Below are 24,160 nucleotides of genomic sequence, written 5' to 3'. Positions count from 1 at the left end.
TGGTGGCGGTGCACAGAATGCGAATGTGCACGTTGGAATGAAGGGACCAACCCCCACCCTTGCTCATCAGGGTCCATTCTCCAGAGAAACCCACTGGCACCTCTGACCCACTGTCAGCTGCGGGCTATTCCCAGTGAGCGCCTGGCTAATCAGGTATTAATACAGCTTTAAAAAAAACATTGGACGTGTTACTGCTCACTTCCCAAATTCTTCAGTGAGTGGCCCTTTAAGTAAAGAGCCTTTTCTCGTTAATCCCTTAAAAGCTTCCCCAAGCCTGTTATTGGTTGTTTTCCCCTAAGGTTTCCATGCCACCTGGGCCTTGGGGAAGACTGCTGAGTCTTCCTGCATTCACTTCTTCCCGGATATAAATTTCCTCAGTTAAGACTGACTCCAGAATCGTTAACAATAAGGAAAGGCCTCACGTGATTTCTGTGGCCTGGGATTTCCGCTACACATGCATTCGATATGTAATTAAGGACAGATAGGAATTCTAAGCTGAGTACACGTAGGCTCGGGGTGATTAGCAGCTGGTCTCACATAGATATCTGGGCTTTACCTTAGGAAGCATTTGGTTTCCCGTAGCTCCTCCCCACGATGCTTTATTAGACGGTTGGCTAGACGCCTCGTCATCTTCACAGCGAGAAATGGAAAGAATTATTTATGTATGACCCATGCAGAAGAAAAATATGGTTGGGAGTTCGTATGCTCCACTGCTGGAGGAAGAGGGGTGCCTTGAAACAGTTTGGAACATTCTGCAAGAAAAGGGCCTTTTAGCTAATTTTGCCTCTCGGCAGCTCCTTGAGTAACATGGGAGCGTTTTGCTCTGCGGGCCGAAGGACTTGGCGTCTGTAGCCAAGCAAGGCCATGGGAACCGTCCATGTGCATCGAGAAGAGTGGAAGAGGACAGCAGAGAAAGGATGATTGCTTCAGCTGGTTTCTAAAATATAGAAGCTGTGTGAACAGTGGAATTGAGGGGGGTTCTTCAAGGACAGAAAAGCAGCTAAGAAACAAAACTATCGAAATGTAAATAAATTTTAAAAATCCAATAAAAGAAAAAAACTATCAAGACATCTAGTCCCTGCCTCAAAAGGAAGGTCTGAGCAGTTTCCTCCCAGACTTGGTCATCTATGTTTTAAGGCTGCCCAACTGTATGGTGGTGCTAACTGCAGCAGAATGCTGGACAGAACAGAGCCTTGGCTGGGGTAGCCTCCAGTGGAACACTGTTTGGTGGGTCCCACCTCCCTGTCTGCTGCTACACCAACACTCCGCACACACGGCATCTGGAGTTGCACACAGGTGCACAGAGGTCGGGACTCGAGGGAAATAAAACGGAAGAACTCTGTAATTCTGTACGTAGGGCGCAGCCAAGCTTGTGACAGTGGCTCATGACTTCCGTTCTAGCACTCGAGAAGTAGAAGTAGCTGGATCTCTGTGGTTTTTGAGGCTAGCCTGGACTGTGTATGGAGCACCAGGCTAGCCAGAGTATTTAGTGAGATCCTGTTTCATAAAAACCAAACAAAACAACAAAACCCAAATATGGTTTGCTACATATGCGGTCCCTGCGGTCCTCGGATAGGCAAGAGGGAATCCATGGCCTCCCAGAATTATGCAGAATATTTTTATTTTCATTTCTGAAACCACAAGACAAGTGACTGATCTTTCTCCTGGGGAGGGGGGATATTCCACATGTTCCCATGTTCTAGATCTTAATAAATTTTAGGAACTAATATTTCATCTTAACTTTTTCTCTTCTTCCTCACTCCCTTCCTTCCTTTCTTTCTCTTTCTCCCTCTTTTCACTGGCAGTAGTGGTGAGCCCAGGGTCTCACACAAGGCAAGGCCAACTGAGCTAAATCACTACTCTGTGCTCATGTAAATCCAAAAGCAAGAGAACAAAACCCCTCTACGTCAACCCTCACCCCTGTGTTCTCTCTCTCTCTCTCTCTCTGTCTCTCTCTCTCTCTCTCAGAGAGTATATGCTGTGTTCACTGCTCAGACAACCAACCTCTGCCCTGGGCTTTGAGACTGGTTCAGAGCTTCCCATTTTCTGTTGCCATCTGATTGGAAAGTGCGTGTTCACAGCGCTAACAGTGGTGAAACCAGGCCACAGGAAAGCAGGCTGAGACTTACCAGGGAGAAGGGTTTGACCTGGAGAGGAGAGAGAGGGGTTGGATGAGAGTTGGAAATGACTAGAACTCACTCTATACACACATGAAACCCCACATGATCACCCCTCCCACATCAAGAGAAAGCAAAGGGAGGATGTGGACAAGGACCCCGGAAAGCAGCTGCCCACACAGCCCGAGTGGTCACTGACGCAGTTTTAACTGAGTGCACCTTGATTTTTTATGTCTGTGACCTCACCATTAGCGTTACTGATCAGAGATGTAACAAGGGGTGTGGTCTGGCCATAACAAGTAATAATTCTCTTCCAGTATTCGTGAGATGTCTAATGACCATTGCAGATGGTTTGTACTGTTGCCAGTGGTCTGTAGGACATAGATATTTTTAAAAGGAAAAAAGCAGTGGGCCTCGTGGGTAACATTTTTTTTTTACAAATGTAACAAGAAATAAATTTTAATTTTAAATAAGACAGTAAAAAGTGAGGGAAAAGCAAATGACTTGTGCCTTCTAATCACATGGATACATTCAGGAGGGAAAAAAAACCCTTCAAACAAATTTCCTGTAGACACATAAAGTTTAAAAAGTTAAAATGCTCCAAGATGTCTTTCTTGGCCTTTAAAATCTCTGTGGTAGTGTGTGTTCATGTCACATCTATGGTTGCAATGCCACAGCATGAGTGGCAGAGGTTTGCAGATTTGAGCCCATCTGAAATCAGTCAGGAAAGATTGCATGTAGTGGAGTCAGTGTGAACTTGGAGTACTACTCAGAGTGTAAGTTCTCTGTATTAACTCGGCATAGTTAACATAGTTAAAATATAACAAAATGGGCTCATTTTACACACGTGCACACACATGCACACACACGCGCACGCACGCACACACACACACACACACACAATTAAAACTTACTAGGCTGTACAGTTCAGTAGTAGAACACCCGCCTCACACGCCCCAGACCTTGGGTTCTGGCCCCATGCTGTGTGAGAGGGCATCACACAAGAATAACCACGGCACTTACTTAGGACTTAGGCTAACAACAAAAGAACCTTACCAAGGAAGACTGTTTCCGTTCTGTAATTTATAGTTGCCACCGTGGGGGCTGGATAGGTGTCTCAGCAGTTAGGAACACTTGTGGTCTTACAGGAGAACATTTTTGGTTCCCAGCGCCCACGTGATGGCTCCCAGCCATGCATGACTCCAGTTCCAAGGGTCCCAGTGCCCTCTTCTGACCTCCCAAGTCATCGGGCACATATATGGTGCATATATACATACTCAGGCAAAGCATTCATACACATAACATAGGATGTTTATCTTTAGATGGTTTTAACCATACTGCCAGCATATAATGAAAAGCAGATTGGTTTTAGCCAGTTTTCTCGTTTAAATTATCTTCAGATCATGCAAACCCTTTCCCTCTGAGGGCCACTTAGAGCCCTGCCTTCAGTGCATCCCTGAGGACTGGTGTTCATTCCATAGGAATGAACTGCTTACGCCCACGTTCACTTAGAGAGAGAGAGAGAGATGCAGAATTGACTTGGGATCACAGACTTCCTTTTGTCTTTGATCCATCTGCTAAATGCTCCCAGAGAGCTGACTAACTTATACCATTGGCCGAGCTCAAGATGACCACTTGGGTTTTGCTCTGAAAAGAGCTATCATTCTGTATTATGAGGGACACGCACAGAATCCTTCTGTGTGGTGATTTGGGACTTGATGTCATAGCCATTTAGTAATGTCAGTTTCTGTCATCTTTTCCTGGTGCCATTTGGGACGCCTAGAACACTAGATTCTGAAGGAGCCATTAATAATTGGTTAGGGTTTTGTAACTGAAATGGTTTAAGCCCACAGAATGCCCCTCACATACTTTTAAACTAAAAATACCATTTTGTGTCCAGTCTATACGTTTATACAGATGGTCGAGAACAGAACGTTCATTAATCTCTGTAAGTCACGAGGAAATGACAGATCTCCACATGTGTAAAGTGCCACGACAGGTAGTTACAGGTATAAAAATTAAAAGGAAAAGTTAGAAAAATTTAAAAACTGAAGATCTGACCCAGCTCTCGAGCTAGCTTGCTGGAGATTTGCAGACTGAATCATTTTCATTTGCACGCATGTCCATTTTTATAAATGTGATACTTGCTTGTTACCTTGGCTTATATTAACCAGGGATCTTCGGTAATGCGGGTGGGTGATGTATGAACTGCATGTTTGTTGGTTGGTTCCAAGTTCTTACTTCAAAGATAGTGCGCGTGAGTCTGGCAAAGGGGAATCGAAGCCTGGCTGGTAACCAGCAGCGAAGACTTCTTAAGCCCACGTGTTACTTACATGCACTGAACATAAGCAGTGGTACCAGGCCGGTGACCGCAGCCGATTTTAACAAAGTGCTTCGTCTCTGGCAGCCAACAGCCTTAAAAAGAACTGTCCTTCCTTTTCTCCAGCCAGCAACATCTCTAAAAGTGTGGTCTTTGGATCTTCTCTACACTACTGAGAATTCCCCCAGCCCACAGCCGTTTAGTAACGGCTTAGGCCATTCTTGCTTTTAAGGAACACTAGTGATCTTGTTTAAACAAGATAATGTCACCTAACATCCTCAAAATTCAGGGTCCTGACTGTGTCAGTCTTTTCTCCAGCTCCTGCCTCTGCCCTTGTTGTTGCCATCCTGCAACTGTAGAAGCTTTGATCACCCTAAAGAGGACTCACCTCACCTCCCCACCCTCCCCCTCTGGGTCTAGTTCCTGCACATCTTTCAGGTCTTTAAGTATTTCTGGCTCACTGTTTTCCATTGGCTGTATTAAATGTGTCTTAATTAGAATATATATTTATTTATAGAACTATTGGTTTATACACACACACACACGCACGCACACACGCACGCACGCACATTGATGATGATGGCAGGACAGAAACTAGATCCCTTTTGCAGTCTCTCTGGTACCTAGCTCAGTGTGAGGGAATGATTCTAAAGGGATCGTAGGAGTTACCAAATCCATGCTTTATGGTAAAAACTGGACTTAACATGACCTTAAAGGCTACCTCCCTAAGTCTGCTTTTACTCCAGATCACCTCTAGGCATTATAGCAAATAGTGAGGGTCTGTCTGGCTTTGAATCCACCCCTGAGAAGGCTGTCTTGATCTAGGCTTGGGGCTTCCTTCATTGATCTACAATATGCTGATGAAAAGCCTGTTCTTTTAATCTTTCATTCAAATCCAAGATCTTCTGTAGAAGTTTGGACCAGTTCTTCTCAGCCTTATGCTCCCAGAAATGAAACTTAGAATGTATTTACAGATACCTTGGCAGTGTAGCGAGGCTCTTCTCTCACTAGATCATAACCCATCTACTCTAAGCTACATTCTGCCACGTGGCTGGTTACCTGTGCTCAGATATCATGTGTCGCTCGCTTCACGTCTTCCCAAGTGAATCTGGCTCTATCCCAGAATTCTTTCTCCTCCTGGATGTCCCACCTCCTATTTCCCGCCTAAGCCATAGGCCATCAGATCGATTATGGACAGGCACCATATCCATACAGACATAAGATGTTCTCCCCACAGTCTTCCATTTCTGACATTGTGATTGAGCGACAGTAACTTTCCGACTTCTCTGTAGGCTCCCACCGATCTCACTTGCTTCATGTGGCTTCATGAGGTGAAATGAGGCTCTGCACAGACAGCGCTTAGCCCCGTGCCTGGCGCATGACAAACAACAATGGCAGCTGTGTGTCTATGTTTTTATTTTTGAACTTGGGGAACTGTGTCATAGCCTCTACGTTTGAAGCTTTTCTGGATACCGCGTTTCCTTTCTGGCGATGTGTTCTTCGACTCCTCAAAGTGGCGGGGCCAAGGTGCTCCGATTTCTCTTGAGGCAGCTATCAGTCCTTTATTTACACAAACAGGGCCACCGCTCAGCTTTTGGTGCAACGTTGCCAACTTCCAGAACGAGACGACCTCAGAGTCTACTATTTTCCAGTTATTTAATAAAGCTGATTTGAAATTGCAGAAAAGTGCTTTAGCACTTCATAAAGACCGAAGGTCTTCCTAGAAACTTAGGACTTTTAATTTTTTTTTTTCTCTTGGACTTTCTCACTGTGCCTTCTGTTTTGTCCTTTCGTCCATCCTGCTTTCCTGGTGACCCTCCTGTCCTGACTGATGAGGTGCCTCCTGGCCGTCTCATGTCACCGTCTTCTCGAGAATCTTTCCTCGGATAGATTTTCTCTCCCACTGTGCATAACTGTTTTCTTGAGATTTCTTTTCTCAAATAGATTTCCTCCCCGCTGCACTTCATTCCTCGGGAACCCCGTCTGTCTCCAAAGGGTCATCCATCATCTTGTCGCCTGGCTCCCAAACAATGCCTGCCGTCCAGCTACCTTCCTCAGCTAGCAATTGTTGAATCTCCCCAGTGTGTATCCTGTGAGCAGCCCAGACACCCAAACAAAACCCTCATTTCCTCCCGAAACTACATTTTTGTATTTGTTTTTTACCACTTTCTCTGCCATTTGGCTGAGACCAATTTAAACTCAGATCTATTTTTCCATCCTCTATCTTTACTTGAGCTCTCTTTGGAAGCCATAAAGATTATATAGTCATTCACTCGCCCGTCCGTCCGTGTGGTAAGTATTTATCAGATGCCTACTGTGTTTTGGGTAATGCGTTAGATGCAAGATAGATGATGAAGAACAGATAAGTATCTTACAGTATCTCACAGTATGTGAGCCATAATGGCAGGCTGTGGTCTGGTAGGAGACAGAATTAATCAAATGGTCACACAAATTCCTAAACTCAAAACAGGGGAGGGCTTTCAGAAGTGATCATATAGACTCGGAAAGGGGAGCTGCACTAGCATTTGGGGGGCTGTACTTTAGTATGCGACCTAGTGTAAGGTCATAGGAGGCTTCTTCAGGAAGGGAGTCTAGCCAGGTTCTGAGGGAAGAACAGGAATTAACTAAGACAAGACACAAGGGGCTAGCTAGCCTCTAGGCTCAGGAAGAGAAGACTTCCTGTGTTTTACTTGGGCTGCGGCCATACTGTTTCTTTCTCAGAGAGCAACAGAGAGAAGCCAGACTAAAGCCAGAATTAGGGCGGGAGAAGGCCATGCGGGTTGCCAATATGATGATTTAGGTTTTTAAAACAGAATCAGTGAACCATGATGGATTTTTAAAACCAAGGAATGGCCACAGTCAGATGTGTGTTTGTACATAGTGCCACAGAGAAGCCTTTGTGTGGTCGCTGAGGAGGCTTTAAAAGGTGACAGCAGATTTCATCAGGATGATTGTGACAGAGAGCAAGAGGCAGCCTGACTGGAGAGGTGCTGGGGTGAACTCCTCAGGCTCAGGCAGTTCACAGGCGTGGGCGTTGAGAGTGATAAGAGGGTGACCCTGGTCCTTTCAGCAGCTGCAGGGAGATGCTGTTGACAGAAGAGGGAGGCGACTAGGTAGTTCAGAGAAAACAGCAACGTCTGTTACGAAGAGTTTAGTTTCGAGTTTTTATTGAAGATGCTCTGCTGTTCGGAGTGGCATCCGGAGCCTGGCTGTGCGAGCTGTGATGTGGATGCGATTGGACAGAGAGCAGACTGGAGGGTCTGGGGTAAAACCTCAGAGAAGGATGAGGATGAGCAGTGTTTGTTAGATGACTGAGCAGAGGAGGATCCACCTGCAAAAGCTCCCTACAATAAATCCCTGGCTCTCTCAGTCCATTCAAGTCTGGGCAAGTTCCCTTGGTCCCTGACATGGCGCGTCCTACCCCTACAGCGTGCTACTCTAGTGTGCTGGCCCTTAGGTTTGGTAGGTGAATCAAAGCTGCGGGTGTTTTCATTCCTGTTTTACCTTGAGTAGATGGAGCCCTCGGGTGTAATGAAAGTTTCGAATAGTAAACTAGAATGACAACTTCAGGTTTAATCTGGTGCTGTGATGTAAAGAAGAATTAGCAGGGCAGGGCTGGCTGAGTCCTGTGTCCTTACCTCCCCTCAGTTACATGTGTGTATTATGAGAGTTTAGGAGATAGGCTTTTCCTCTCTATACATCTTATTTCATCTGACTTACAACATTATGCCAGGGCCTAGGCCTTAGTCTGCCACTTTGACATGTGAATGTTTCAATAGCCGTAAAACAGGCTCTCAAATGATGAATGATAGATAACTAAGGTATCAATGTGTGAAATGCTGGTACAGCCACGTTTCAACCCTTTCCCGGAGCACTGCCCTCGCAGAGCTGCTCTGCCGAGACAGCAGACGCTAAGGCTGTGAGTCATGGAATGTAAGAAGAAGACACAATACAAGTTCTCATTTTAGCCTTAATTGGCGTCATTTACGTAAATGTCTTTGATGCGTAAATAGAAACGAGTGTGATGCGTCCTTGGACCAGTTCACGGTAAATGTGAAAGTCTGAGAGCACATGGTCCTTGTAGATACACTGGCCAAGCCTGTGAAGTCGGAGTCACCACAGAACCGGAGATGTCCTTCTGTCTCACCGTACCAGAGCAGTAACTAACGCCTTAATTCAAGGAAAGTGGATCGCTTACACTTTTAAATACTGTGAGAAAACCCCAAAATAAATAATTCAAAAATATTAAATAATCATTAACAAACCCTTAATATTAACATAAATTAAATAATTTTTAAAATTAAGATAATATTAAAATCTATGTGATTCATAAAATGTTCTGAGGGATTTAATATATAATATTTGCAATATGTCATATTTTAAATATTATGAAATAACTTTAAAGAAAATTAGGTAGTTCTTAAATTATAAAAATGGGTTTTTTTTAATCACTTTATATTTTAGTCATGTCAATGTACAAAGCACTTGCCTTCCCGTGCTGGATATAGTCATTTAGAGTGTATGGCTTATTTAGTACATTCTCTGGGGAATTTGTCAGCCATTTCCCTTTGATTTGAGCGTGGGAGAGTACCCCACCCCCGCCAGGGTTTATTGCTTCACCTTCCCCCCAGTCAAACTGTCGGACATTTATTAGGAATTCACTTATGCACGAGGTATTCGCTTACACGCTTACGGTGCTCAGGAGCTGACCCCCAACACAGGAGACGGCATAAGAATCCCTCAAAAACTACAGGACGGCAGTGCAAAATGCAGAGTGAACACTCTTCTTGTATTTTTTTTTTTTAAAGAATAAGCATCTCAGACACTTGAAAACCCCTGAGTAAATTGTAATGACATTTATCAGAGATGCAATGCTGAAGACCTGTACTGAAGAAGTCACACAAGTGTCCTACCATTTGATTGGTAAGAGAAAACTGTCTTCAAAACGCAAGCTCTGTGATTTCCATTGTGTACAAACAGAAGTGAGATCGGAATCATCTGGGTTGACCTTTACCTTAGCCAAAGTGTATCTTTTTTTTTTTTTTTAATGGACATAAGTTTTAATTATGACCTACCTTGAAATGAAACGGAGAGCTGGGCAAGAGAGAGAACAGAACTGACCAAATGAAAGGACTTGCAGTCCGACAGCAGTTAATACAGGAGCTCCCAAATGATTGAGCCTCTAATCCCGCCCTTATCAACCCTAAGTGGGTAACTCGGTGTGAGTTTGGATCCCTAAGGGAAGAAGCTAAGGTTGCTGGGAATTGCCCCAAATTAATAAACCGCCTTCAGACGACTAAAGTGAAGTCTGAAACTGAGGGAAACGACTGAGTCTGCTCCCTCGAAACTGCGAGAAGCCACCGTCTGGTTCTTTAAGGGGCACAAGCCGGTCTCCTCACCGCATCTCTCTGCTGATTATTAACTCAAGCTGCAGTGCCTCGGTCACCTGTAGAAGGTCTTATGTGCACATGAGTGTGCTTATGTGCAGCTTCCTATGCAAGCAGAAATGTAGACATCCAGGCGCACAGATGACTCATGGAATATATTCGAAAAATTACTTTGAACTGCACTAAAGATCTCAGCTTTTTTTCTCTTTAAGAAATGGATTAATTTGCCTCCACTGAAATGAATAAAGCGCGGCGGTCTGTAAAGCTGGGGTGTCGAAGAGTAGCATTCGGAAGCAGCTGTGACCCGAGAACTCTACTGTGTCTCTAATATTTGATGGAATTTAAATTGGGCCCAGAGAGAATTAACAGTCTAGTGTGCACATCCTGTTCCTCCTAGAGAGCCGCTGCTTTTCCCTTCAGTGATACAGAAAGCTCTGGAGTTCATGTGGCGTTTTCTACACTATACAGAGGATGCCTAGAACGCCTTACACAGGTTGCTGGTCCACTACATGTGGCCTGCAGGATAGCATCCATGATGAACTATATGTGGGTGGCGCCCCCTGGAGTCACACACTATGGATGGAATTAGCTGGATCATAGAAACCACAACTGTTTCACTGGCTAGATCTTAGAAATTAGCAAAAACACTGAGTCTCTTTAAACTAAAAGACTCATAATGGTCATAATCTTGTCTGAACTTTTTTGATTTCAACAGATTCCCGTAAGTAAGGGTTGAGTGTGATGTCTACCAAAGCCAGTTATACATCATTGTAAGTAAGGGTTGAGTGCGATGTCTACCAAAGCCAGTTATACATCATTATTGATATTGCAGACAGTAAAATGGCCAATATCAGAAGAAAGGCTCACTAGTCATCTTTGGACTGAGTAAGCCTTTCTCTTGAGTACATCTTCCGTTTCTCATAATGTGGCCCTGTCTCTGGAAGGATCAAATCTTATCAGTTCAAAAATACATACAAAAGGGCTTTTTACTAGTAAAAAGGGTTTTGTGGGGAAACATTGTGATAAGGCAGAGAGATTCGAGAAATTATTTGGCTTCTACTCAGCAAGTTTTAATTTGTTTTGTAACATGTTCATAGATTTCAAAGTGTCATGATTTTATCTCAGATAGATAGGATCTATAATGTAAAAGCCACATCTAATGTCACAGTCGCTTTCTATTCAAAATGCTTACTAATCGGACATTTGATGCTCCATTGAAAAGCGCTGTAATGGCTTCCGTTTACAAGGGACATAACTTTGAAGGTAACGGTTCAGCATTTCTCTGTTGTCCTCTCTGGATCAGTGTTGTAGAGAAGCTCAAAGCCAGGGCACACTGTAGTTCAAAGGATGTGCTGTCTGTCACATGCTGTTCCTGTTACCCCAGAGTGTCTCCCCCTGTGCACCACCACCTCAGAGCCTGCCCCAGAAACAGGGCCCAAGCCGCGCTCCCTCTTTGGAGGAGCTTCCGCAGTCCCCTACAATCTGGAATCCTCTTTTCTATTCGCTGACTCCTTTCGTTCTCAGTTGCTCCCTCCTTGATATTCTCCATCCTCTTGTTCTGGGTTGTTTTTCTCCTTGAACTTCAGCTTGTGGTTTGCATGTCTTTTCTTCTACCTCCTGATCTTCAGTGTGTGGCCGGGTGGAAGGGGGTCGTCTTTATTTTTAAAAGTATCACGCTCTCCAACACACGGCATGAGTCAAATTGTTTTTAGGACAATTAAGTTTACCAGTCTATTTGTAATGGTTTATCTAGCATGCATTTTAGATTTTTATTTAGAATATGTTGTTATTTTTTAAATTATCTGACCACTCTGTATAGCCATACCAGCCTGTACCAAGGCCATCTTGTCTGATGTTAGCTGACCTTTGCTGCTTCCCTCGTAACACTGCTGACCACATTGACACCGGAGGTAGCAGAGAAAGAGATGCCATCTTTTAGATGTGTTTTCTTTAATCAAGAAAATAGCTTTATTCATTTCTTTAAACACAGAACGATCAGTTCTGTAAGCAGAGCGTTGGGCACTTGCCTGGCACTCTGTGAGTTTGCCTTTCCATATACTCTGAACCCAGTGTTGCATCATGACTGGAGACGGCAGATCTTCCTCTCTGAGGCAGAAATTAGAACTCAGGAGACACCAGAGGTGAGCACACACTAGATAGTAAAATGTCTCACTGGGAATACTTCGTTACATTTTTTGTTTCAAGTCAAAACCTTGTCTAATTCATTATCTTTTTTACTTGGGCCAGTGAGGTTCTGAGAAATGTTGAGGATTGGAGAAATCAAAGGGACTTGACACCAAAGAGAATTAATAGGGGAAAAAATGTATCCCTTCATTCCCGTGAAAGCTGTTTGCCATTTGGATAGTGGGTGTTCTGGGGACTATAGAAGTGGCCCCTAAAATATGAGGCCAGATTCCCATCAATTCCTAGATGGATGTCAGGGTGGTCATTCCAGTAACCCTCTCTGTTCCTACCAGTTCTTCACAGGGACTTGCTTCTTCCTTCTTTTTTGACTGTTCAGGCTCAAGCCCTGTGCAACAAGGCATGTGCCTTACTGCTAAGCCACATCCCCAAGCATCGGTCAGTGCCAGGGGGATTACAGCAGCTCTCTTGAAGCCATTTGCAGGAGCCAGCCACCTCAGCCGCTCAGTCACGGGACTGTAAGGAAAGTCAACCTGGCCAAGCAGGTCCATTGTTGACAGTGTTTGACTGTGGCAGCGCCTGGTACCATCAGCTTCCTGGCTCCCCTTCTTGCTTCTTCAACTCCTCAGTTAAGGTGCTTCCTTGCTAATGAAGCGGGGTCAGGGCTGTTGCAATTTAACAGTGTCTCACTTTCACTTGAAGATTTGCCCAGGAAGCAGAAGCTGTTGACACTGCGTCAGATAAAGTACTGGGGACAGCAAGTGCCACTCACCAAGAACACCGCAGGAAAGTGTGCCAAGTGAGAGAGAGGGCTGCCTACCACTCTCTCTGTTCCACAGCGGGCTACTTCACTCGCCCCAAGTGCCAGTCCGTGGGAGCCAAGGATCCCCAATGCCTGCTTCTGCACACCCCAAACTCAGAGGGAAAATAGGTCATGCTGTGAGGAGACCTTTCTGTCTTGTCATGATGCAGTAAGATACCATGTAGCTGGATCTTTATCTCGAGTGCTAACTGATGCTGATAACGTTCTGCCCTGATGCCAGGAAATAGTAATGAGGAAATTACTGTTCATCTTGTACCTGAAAGTTATGTTTAAAGAATCCTGTTCTTGAGCCAAAGGGCACTAAATAACCCTGAACTACTCAGTGCACTCGAATAGAAGAGGCCTTGAAAACTGTCTTTGGAACTTTGCATAGTTCCATGTGCCTGTCATCCTAGTACTTGGAGTAGAGGCAGAAGGGCGAGGAGTTCAAGGCTAGCCTCTGCTGCATGGTGAATTAAAGGCTAGCCTTAGCTACGTGAGCCTCTCTCAAAATTAAAAAGAAAAAGTTGGGGGTATCCTAGTATATAACTACAAAGTGGGGCTTCAGGGCTTTCTTAGCTATTCTTTAAAAGGGCTGGACCTAATGTTTTACCCTTTGCCCAAAATCATGTAGCTATTTCCTATTTGTAGAAATTTCAGTGACATTAAGGTCTAATCCCTTCCTGTGTTATTTAAAGTAGTGTGGTGCCTTTGAAGCTTTCCAGTTCTAACAATTACAATGTAAACTTAGGGCCAACATAGGAGTATATGCGGGGCTTATATAATTAAGTGGAGATGTACATCTAAGCACTTGGTATCTACTAAATGCCTTCCTATGTGTCCTCTGTGACTGTCGATAAGTTACCTACTTTTAGAATACATAGTTTCTTATTTGCAAGACATTGGCTGACAGCGCCTCCTATCACAGGATACCGAGAGGCTCCAGTGAGCTTCACGCTCAGCCTGGAACAGTGCTCAGGGACATTAGTCATCATTATTAATTCCACTCTCCCGTCTTTAAATCTGCATTTATTTTTCTAGTTTGTTACTATTGTTCTAGTATGATATCTGTTGCTGTGATAAGGTCTATAACCAAGAGCAACTTAGAGGAAGAAAGGGGTTATTTCAGATCACACTCTCAGGTCATCATATAAGATTGGGGAAGGGACGAGAGCAGAAACAATAAAAAACTCTGCCCGCTGGTTCACTCCCTAGCTTCTATTCAGATATCTTTCTTATATAACCTAGGACTCCCGCCTAGGGTCTTTCTGCCCACAGTGAGCTGGGCCTCCTAAATCAATTATCAATAAAGAAAATGCCCCATGGATATGTCTGCAGGCCCATTGATCAAGGCAGTCCCCCAGCTGAGATGCCTCAAAAGATAAGTGTGAGCTGCAACAAGTTGGCAGCTAGTCAGAAACAGACAGGTATGCTCGGTGTCCCCTCCCCTGATTAATATACGAAGGTCTAATTCCCTTTTCCTTGGATTTTCCTTTAACTTCGACAAAGAATATGAGAAGTCCGTGAGCATTCTGAGTAAGAGCGAGATAAAGTCAAGGAAGAGCTAAAATGATAGTTGTGAGAAGATCCTGAGGAAGTAGAACTACACTCAGCAAGGCCCCGGGTGGCAAAGACTGCACACAGGGGAAGATACTAACGTACTGTTAGCTGTAACATAAAGTAAGCCAACCCCAGATTACACTCTCCCAAGGCAATGCATGTTTCCACATCCGATTCCTAGTCCACATGAGAAACACTACTGAGACAGAGAGCTCTGAAAAGCACCGAGTTCCCACTCCAACGGGGTACAGAGGTACTGCAAAGGTACAGGTAGGCCGCTCGGCTCATTGCGTCTGTTCCTCACAGTCAGACCACTGTAGGTCAGCAAGGACACCTACCTTCATCTCATTGCTTATGCATTCAGCAAAACTAGGCCTTTTCCCCCCGCGGTGGTACACAGTGATGGGCACTGAAGTGATGTTTACCGTCACCAGTTCCATGGAAACGAGTGAGCTGAATCGCTCAAGATAGAGAAGTCATGTGTGCTCTGAGTTGGAACAAAAGAAGCTGGGAAGTCAGCAAAGCATTTCAACACACACACACACACACACACACACACACACACATCACACACACATACAACATACGTATACCACATACACACACATACACACATCACACACACATACAACATACGTATACCACATACATACATACACCACGTACATACACACTACATACACAAATACACACACACTCCACAGCCTGAGATGGCTTAAGCAAATGTGGTATTTTGGAAAAACACTATATTGAGTGTTGAGCAGCAAACTGACTGGATCCATTGACGCCCAGGACTCAGGACTGACATGACTAATGCCCGGGAACTTGAGCTACTCTGTTTATAATAGGAACATTTTGTCATATTCCTCACTCATGATTTTACCCCAATTATCTCCTATTTTCGATGCTTCCTTCTTCATTGTCCGTTTCTCCTTCACAGTCAATAAGTAAACAACAGCTGAGGTAGAAAAGCTTTGCACTTGGACCCTGAGTATCATGCATTTGCTGGAGAATTGCATCCCGGCGATAAGCCGCTCCCTCACCTGGCTCCCATTGGCATCCTACGGTAGAGAGTCTGTCAAGTGGTCTGAGTAAGCCCCTCTTCAGCCATGCCCAGGCCTCTGACATTCCAGCACTAATGCTTTTCCTAGGCCAAACCCTCCCACCCAAAGTACATTTCCATTTACCAATTCATGTGTAACTCCCCCTTCATCTCTTCAGCCAAAGGCTGCCAACTTTAGGACATCTCCTCGAAAGACTCCCCTCCGGTCCCTTTTGCTTTGGCTTGGCTTGGCCCAGAACATGCTTTGCGACATCTGCCCATTTCCTCATGACTGGATGTGCATCACACCTTACCTCAACGAAGTAGGGTATGACCTGACCTTACCTCGCTGACCGTGACCATCTTTAGACACACTCAGATTCTAAAGGAAATGGATAAGAAGAATAATTAGGTTAAAAATCCTCTGATAAAACTCCATCTTGTTGCATAAAACTTCCCATGTGTGTCACCTGTAGATTGATGTCCTTATGCAGGTGAAGGCAGACACGAGATAAAACAAGGTCTGTCGCTGGATGAGAAGAAAGGGAGGTGGGAACAAAGGTTTTAGAAGGAGAGGGAGGAGCAGAAAGGGGAAGCAGCATGGAGGCAGACGTAAACGATCCTCGCCATGCATCTCTACATAGATACAGGTTGTTATGAATATTTCTTAAGGGATGGATTTCTATAGGTCAATTTATCTTATCTAGGTGGGGTGGTTTATATCCTCATCAATTGATTGTAAGTTAATTGTGTGGATGTATAGTACATTGAATATTTAACACATAAATCTGTTGTTTGGTTACAATTTGTTGAGTCATGATTTCACTGGGTTGTTGGGAGTGAGAACGGAGTCCGTGACAGGAAGCCATGCTAGGCTATAGAATGCTTGGGGCTAGCGTGGGCCACGCTAGCACGGCCCGAGGAACACAATGTGTGCCAGGAGTGATAACAACCCGCCAAGGGGACAGCGTGTGAAAGCAGCTGACAGAGAAACAGCTAGAGCTCTCGGACTCGAGCGGAGTGGGAACTCGAGGGAACCGGTCGTGCTCTTTATTAGTTTTACCGCGACAGTCACCTTACCACTAAAGCAGTGCACCCACTGTGTCTTGTTTCGGTTTTGTTACACACACACTTTTATTTTTCAGTCTGTTCAGAGTGAAAGTCAAATGAATTTACACAGTTACTTTTCCCAGCATGTATAGTAAGTCAAGATGTCAAAAAGCTCTTGTTTGGATGGAAGGTAACTTCCCAGATGTCAGTAAGTTAACTAAATGTCTTCCAGGTTGATTGTAATTTGGTGTTGTCTCTTGTCTCACTTTCTCCCTCCTTTGATCTAGCATTGAAGTCCCAGTGCTGCACACCCTTTATGTAGGAGAACTGGATGCTAACTGCTTTGATGTGAGAACCACATCTGAGATCAAGGACGGTCCTTAACTCCCTTGTGGCATGAGCTATAATTGGAACTGGGATCACCCACGGTGGCATACTAAGTTCATGTAGATGTCTCCAAAACCGAGTGCCATCTGCGTTCAACAGCGTTTATCGACACGTTGCTTTGTCACCCTAGTTGATCTCAGAGACCACAGGGAGCTAGGGACAGAGCAGACAGGCTTTATCTAATGAGTGGCGGTGGTTGTGCAAGTCCACGTCTACAGGGTGAATAGGACACCCAGCACAGATGCTGCCAGCCAGATGGTGAGAAAGCAATCGTCCCTGGCATGAGCCAAGGTGAGAGGGCACCGCTGACCCGTCTCACCTCCCTCCTGCTGTTGTCCTGATCCTGTGGTCCGCTCGTGTGACTTCTAGGTTTTCAACAGCACAGGCTCTCTGCTACCCGGCAAGGTTTGATATGTTGAAACCTCCTCGTAGATGGATGCTGGGGCTGCAGCCACGCCCTGACCTGTGATGTCTGTGGTGCCTATGACTGATTGTATTTCCCTGCATGCTCATCCATCCTGGTGTTTGTAGCAAAACAATGAACCTGATTTGTTCTCCTTCGTAGAGCCAGGCCGAGGCCCACTACACAGGAAGTAAACATGCCAAGAAGGTCAAAGCTCTAGAGGCAACGAAAAACAAACCCAAAATGGTTCCTTCCAAGGACAGCGCAAAGGCTAATCCCAGCTGCTCCGTCAGGCCAGGCACAGGCGACAGCTCTGACAAATCAGGTCAATGGCACTTTTTGTTCTTTGGCATTGTTGTGTCCCTCCTCCCCTCCCCAACCCTGTTTCCCTCCTCCTTGAATGTTGCATGTTACTCTCCATGGTTTATTTTTGTAATATGATATGTTTCCCTCACAGGAAGCAACATGTGTGAGCAGAGGATGTAAACATTTGATATGTTGCCATTCCATGTTGTACTATATATATATATTTAAATATATGTGTGTATATATAAGTATATATGTATAAAATCAACAAAGACTGTTGGTCACATGTTCAGGCAAAAATCAAGTAATGGGTATAAAGCAATGCTATTCTTTTCTATCTCTTTTATGTCTGGTTTGTGTTACAGGTTTTTAAGAGAAGAGATTCTTATACTTGTTAATAATATATGTTTTTTGTATCCTCTAATCTCAGTGAAGAGTTAGGAGTGATGTTTTCTGAGAGAATGACACGCAGATATGAAAATAAGCTCAGAAGTAACTGATTCTAACACCTTTACAATGCTCTCCCCTGAATTACAAATAGGCCCAGATAATTTAAAGGAATTATTTACAGAGCTATGAACTGCCTAACAGAAAGCCTTAATATAAAATTACAAATGTGCTGTTGGTGGAGGATCCTCATAAGAAAATCTTTAATACGGAACCCGTAAGATCTGAGTGAGTTCTTTCACTGGGAAACAAAATTCTCTGTCTCTTTCAGTGTGGATGCTGTGAAATTGATGTTGATGGGCTCCCTTCTCACAGCTGCCCTCGGGACCCATAATGGATTTGTCATCCTGTTTTAGTGGCTAGCCGAGGAACGGTATCTGTTAAAGGGCATTAAGAGGACGTGTCCCTTTCTGTATGTTTGACTCTGGCGTTAGGGACTTCACTGTTGTGGGAAATACACACTCCAGATTCTCTCCTGATTGTCAAAATCCCTGCAGCACTTGAAGAGGAAGCTGAAGAATGCTTACCCATGACTGCCTGGGGCTGTTGGAGATGGGCAAACCCATTACCGTAAGAGGAGAGTGCAGGAAGCCTCTTCAAATGAGAAAACTATGTACAGAGGAAACATTGCTTAAGTCCTGTGGATGCTGGCTTCAAAAGCATAGAAGTCTATAATTAAGCTACCAGATTTAGTGTTAATAATGATGCTTTGTGCTAGGGTCACCAAATTGCCTTATCAGAGAAACATGATAAGTACTGGATTGTTACACAGCTCTTCTAACCTTGCAAAGAACAAAGCCCCTGTTTAGACAAAACATAAAGTGTAATATTTAACGTGTGTCTAAAGCAGTTGTTAGTATAGGCACCAAACACCATTTCCATGTGTGCAATATCATGATTGGCATTATAGCTTGTGGTGCGCTTGAAATTACAGCAGTTGCCCTGTGTTTGGAAGAGCAAAATCCACCATCCCCTGCCAACATTCATTTTCCACAGAATATTGTTGCCTTTATGAAACAGTACTCTGTCGGGGGCTTTATTACCTGAATTGTGGTCTTTACCTCCAGCAGGACTTGCAAGTAAGAAGAAAAACAATGGAGGTTAATGTCACCCCATTCCTTCAATTTATTTTGTGTCTTGAGCTAATCAGATAGTCAGTGGGCTCTATAAATACTCCAGCATGGAGGCCGAAAGTGCTCAGGGTTCAGAAGCCCCAGGCCCACCTGGGAATGGTGTTTGCTCTAAGGACAGTAAGGAAAGTAATGAACAGAAAGTGAAATAGAGAGAGCCAAAGACCAGAGGAGACTGAATCAAGGACAGAGCTCTGAGGACATAGAAAATGCAAATGGAAGAGGCTAGGTTATAATCACAGCCTCTCGTGCCTACCAGGTGCCCAGGGAAGACTGTTGAAATAAATTGCAGCAAGTCAAGGTCTTTCTTCCAACATCTGAATGTTAGCATTCATCGAGGACTGATGTTCATGAAACAAAGAGACCTCCTGGGCAGCTGTGTTTGCCTGGTGAGCTGTGGAACTGTCTAGGGTCAAGGATACCAGTGATGCTAACAAAGAAAGAAGGCTAAGGTTCAGGAAAAAACCCAGGCGGATGTGCGTGGAGAGATGAAAACAGAAATCTAAACGAGGGCATTTCCAAGGCATATGCGAGGTGGTCTTTAATCCTGCAGTGCAATCTCGGCTTCCCCTGTCACAGCGTCGGGTGCCCTCCCATAGTACCTGTTGTCTCTCAGCATTTAAGTCCCTCGCCGTGAGACTCTCCAAATCTGTGGCAGAAATGAGAAAAATGTTTGTATCTGGGACCACCTCACTTACTGTGACATCTTACTCAAAATACATATATTTGCAGATGCACTGATTAGATTACTCGTGCTTTCTGTGAGTGTCGATGTAGGTGCAATGCCCTGTGTCTGTGAGGGTTAATGTAACACCAACATCAATGGAGGATGGCCTCTTTAAAGTAACCGGGTTGTGCCTGTTGGATGTGCGTTCCTTTGTCCCCTTTACCTAGTTTAGCTAGTTTCTAAATAAGAATTCCTTTGTGTTTTATAGAATTTCCAAATGAGAAAGTTAGAAGCTTTACCCAACTGGAAAGTCTGGTCTAAATAACCTAAGGAATGGCCAATGCTAACCATTATTTCTAAGCCCTTAAACTGGTTTTTGTCGTTATTACAAATTCTAGTCAGTAACTCTTGTTCATTCAAAGTCCTGTTTGGGAAAAACAGAACACACAAAAGCAAGTCCTATGTGATTGGCCTAGGCAGAACAGGGTGAGCAAGAGAACAGGAAGAGCAATGGTGACTTGGGATCCTTAGCTGACGGAAAGGCTTTCTGTCAGACCACACTGCCTCTAAAGAGTCAGCCAAAACAGAGTCAAAGACAGGGACCCCACAGGTGATTGTCAAATCCCACGAGACTGAAACTCCTCAGCAATGGTCTTTTTGTTCTTGATAGAGTTCCTGTGAGCTGCTTTTAGGCAGTGTCTGTGATGTCTGGGGTTTTGGATGAGAAGTAAGTCACCCACCTGACGCCTGAGGTGCTGGCCTGCAGGCAATGACTGTATGTACAGAGTTTACCAGTCCAGCTTCCAGTCTCTTGGTATCAACTGAGCCATAGATACTTGTTAAAGGAAAGCAAACTGTGAAGGGAGAGAAAGAACCAGGTATTGAGGGAGGAAGCTTCCTGGAGAGCAGCATTCAGGGATTCACTGGATAGTGCTGAACGTGACGTACGGATTTGAAGTATCTGCTGAGGAACATGGAGGCTCACGAAGACTGCTCCGTGATCCTCCGCATGTGCACACAGTCTGTTCTGTGATGCATACTTACAGTCTTGCAGGGCTCTGGTGAGCCTTTCTACCTGCTACTCTGACACTTGGTACAACCATTTCTGTCCTTTGTGTTATATTTGGAGTTCTAATTTGGCTCATGTTGAATCTGGGTCTGTACAATACAGAGAGATCCGTCATAATAGAGCCAACAGATATGGAAATGTCAGGATGACATGGCAAGCTCTCTGGGGCTTTCTCTCGGGTCAGTAAACAAAATGGGTTTAAACTACAAATAGCCAGTGTCTCTTTTATAGGGACTTCCAACTGCATGATTTTTAAAGGCTAAGAAAGTTGAGTAAGAATAGCCGCCCCACTCAATCCTTAGAAATTGAGGTAGAATTGAACGTGAAATGCGGACAGATAGCTTTCTGGTCTCCCAGGATCTGCCCCAACTTTTGCTGATGCTTCAGTGGGCGTTGGAATCACAGTGAGAAGGGAGGAGGAATGTAGTTGGGGAGAATTAGGGTCAGAACACAGCAAGCATTAGCCCGCTTCAGGAAGACAGCTGAAATAGACAGGCCAGACCCTGCACCCAGAGCTCTCCCTGGAGTCCAAGTGCTGTGACGCCATGAGATACTGCCCATTCCTGTGGTGATCTGCCCCAAGACCACGCCAAGGCTCTTTGTGACACTGTAACAGGTTCAAATTCGCAGGGCCTTCAAAGGAAACCTTAGTGCTTACCAATAACAGACCGGTGCAGCCGGCCACATTCCATAATCCTAGGCTTTCTGTTAGGCCTTTAAAAAAATTAGCCAACTATTAGCACAGTGGAGAAAAATATTCTGGATTTAAAGTATATTAAAGCGACTTTAAATAAGCAGGCTTTTGAATGGTTGCTCTCAAAGGAAGACCTAAGGAATGATTTCAGCTGTCCGGCTAATATGCGAATGCAGTTAAGAGCAAAAAACAAAGGGTCTGGAATGTTCTGCAGGAAATACAGTCACGGGAGCATTGTAAAATGCTTGGTTTACAAGAGGCAAGCGCACAGGTGTTTTCGTGTGGATCCTTCAGGAACCCTGCTAACGTAGTATATACCTCTTCTTCAGTCATGTTACAAGCAGGATTTCCACGCAGTTGATCATCCTCACCAACAGTTATTCTCAACCCCTTTCAGGGATCAGACAACCCTTTCGCAGGGGTTGCCTGACACCACCCTGGATATCAGATGTTTACATTATGATTCATAACAGTACCAAAATTATTATTACAGTTATGAAATAGCAACAAATTAATTTTATGCTCACACCATGAGGAACTGTATTAAAGGGTGGCAGCATCAGGTAGGGTGAGAGCCACTGCTCTGCACCATAGTTAACACAGTGTGTGTATTTTTGTCCAGTGCAGCGGTACAGCAATGACTAGGAAGATTTTCCACTCTGGCAACATTTTAAAAGTGAAAATTAGAGATAGAAACAGTGTATAGCCACCACCTTCTGGTTGCTTCCAAGAATATGGTGACCGTGAGGAAGCTGGGATTGAAAAGGCCAAGCGTCCTCAGTAAAGCTGCCTGCCTCAGATCCCAGCAGTCGGGAATAACTGGGAGCCCCGGCCCCTTGTCCCACACTCATTCTGACCCCAGTCACTTCTGAGCCCCTGCACACATGCGAGAGTGCCAGGAGACAAACCCGGTACCACGGAAGAACTGCTTCCCAGAATTAGAATTAAACTGCTTTACAGTGGCCATTGCCTGTGTGAGGGACGTCATACAGTGCTTTATTAATGCTCCGAGAATTCTCGTGAGGCTGCTACCTGCGGTGTTTAACTGGAATAGGAGGAAGCTTTATTTTGGAGGTGATGCTTTTTTTTTTTTTTAACTTAAGGAGAAATTTGAATAAAACCACTCAACTCACTTAAATGGCACATGAGAACTGTTCTTAAAGCTCAGCTTGACAACTGTAAGACTCTTCATGTCTAGAGACAGACAATGCTGACTGAGATGAGGCCACGCTTGGAAAGGACTCTGCAGTATAGCACAAACCTTTCCCTGCCTCCCAAAGGCTACATTTGTTCATCTTCAAGCTCTTGTTAAAACATTCCATTGAAGACACTGGCAGTGGGGACGTGGGGACTCTTTGGTTTGCTGCACGCCCATGACTTTTGGAGACTATGAGATGGCAATGGAGATCTCAGGGCAGAGCACCTCAGGGCAGCTCATCTGAGTTGTCTTGGTTGTCGGCATGTGATAGTTTTGGGTGGGGGCCACTCCTTAGGTGTGAACCGAGAGCTGTTATCACCTCACACACAGGTCAGTGAACGTGCCCAGGAAAGCTTGTCATTCAGTTGCTTATGTTTGCCCAGGTCGCCTCGTGAAGGAACAACTTCAGTTTTGTCAAAGAGTGCTTCTGGCAAAGGCCCCTCCTTTTTATGGGTCCCCCTGTGTGTTTAGTAGTTTTTATGTGTTGTGATAAATGGAGCCAAGTTTTCCACTGACTGCCACTGCACTCCATCTGTTAACCAGCAAGGCCTTCCTGAGTGTGCCTTCCCCCGTCTGTATCCAGCAACAGGACCTTGCGCTGTCAGATAGAGGGAAATGATCGTTTCTTGCTGCGACAGTGCCTGTCACTTACCGACAAGTGCCACCATAAATCTGGTATACATCTATTCAAATCCAGGAAGCCAAGATTTAGTGACACTCATAAAATAATAGATTAACTGTGTTTATGACAAACATCTTAAGCCTGAAATTCTGGGGTACAATCGTGTAGGACATAAATGAGCCCCATCTGTCTGAGGAGAACAGACCGTTATACTAAAGCTCATATATTCATGAAATGTTCATATATCATGAAGACTTTCAGAGGACATTTCAAAACTGAAACCGCTTCTATCTCTGCTCATAAACACTGCGCACGACAGGAGCCACCTGCCAGGTGAAGCCAACGGCTCTTGAGACGTTTGTCTCCACTCAGAGCTGACTTCTGAGGCTTCTGACCATTTGCAGTGGCTTCAAGGAAAAGGATGCTGAGTTTTTGCCGCCATGCCTTCTGCTTTTAAAAGCTGGCGTTGTTGCTTCTGGGAGGGGGAAGTGGACCTGACATAGGATTGACCGGTTAACATGATTTGCTGGGGACGTGTTGTAAACAGCACCCCCACCCCATAAACTGTGGGCTGTGCTTCACTGAGCCCATTACCTTCACAAACCTTCCCCATCTTCAGCCCTTTCTATTCCAACTTGTAGTCCTCTCTTAACTACCTTTATTCGCAACATTTTTGCATTGGAAAGCAACTGGGATGTAAAAGACTTTGTACGTACACTGAATAATTTTGTATAGCCGCAAATGCCCTTGAGACTTCAACAAAGGTTATTATTTATATTTTAATGGCATTCCTCTTTATTTGCTTCAGGAAAAATTC

General features: G+C 44.6%; 1 protein-coding gene across 6 annotated transcripts in view; it reads left to right on the top strand.

The window, feature by feature from the left end:
- The window catches only part of Znf385b (zinc finger protein 385B), a 301,336-nt gene that overhangs the window by 237,168 nt on the left and 40,008 nt on the right, over nucleotides 1-24,160 (top strand). For all 6 annotated transcript variants that reach the window (XM_032903545.1, XM_032903544.1, XM_032903546.1 and 3 more), the window contains one exon: nucleotides 17,373-17,535. In XM_032903545.1, coding sequence (XP_032759436.1) covers nucleotides 17,373-17,535 — 163 coding nt within the window. The remainder of the gene's footprint in view (nucleotides 1-17,372; nucleotides 17,536-24,160) is intronic.

Source organism: Rattus rattus, chromosome 5 (assembly GCF_011064425.1).
Source record: "Rattus rattus isolate New Zealand chromosome 5, Rrattus_CSIRO_v1, whole genome shotgun sequence".
In the NCBI taxonomy this organism is placed as follows: Eukaryota; Metazoa; Chordata; class Mammalia; order Rodentia; family Muridae; genus Rattus; species Rattus rattus.
This window is presented reverse-complemented; position numbering and strand designations above follow the sequence as displayed.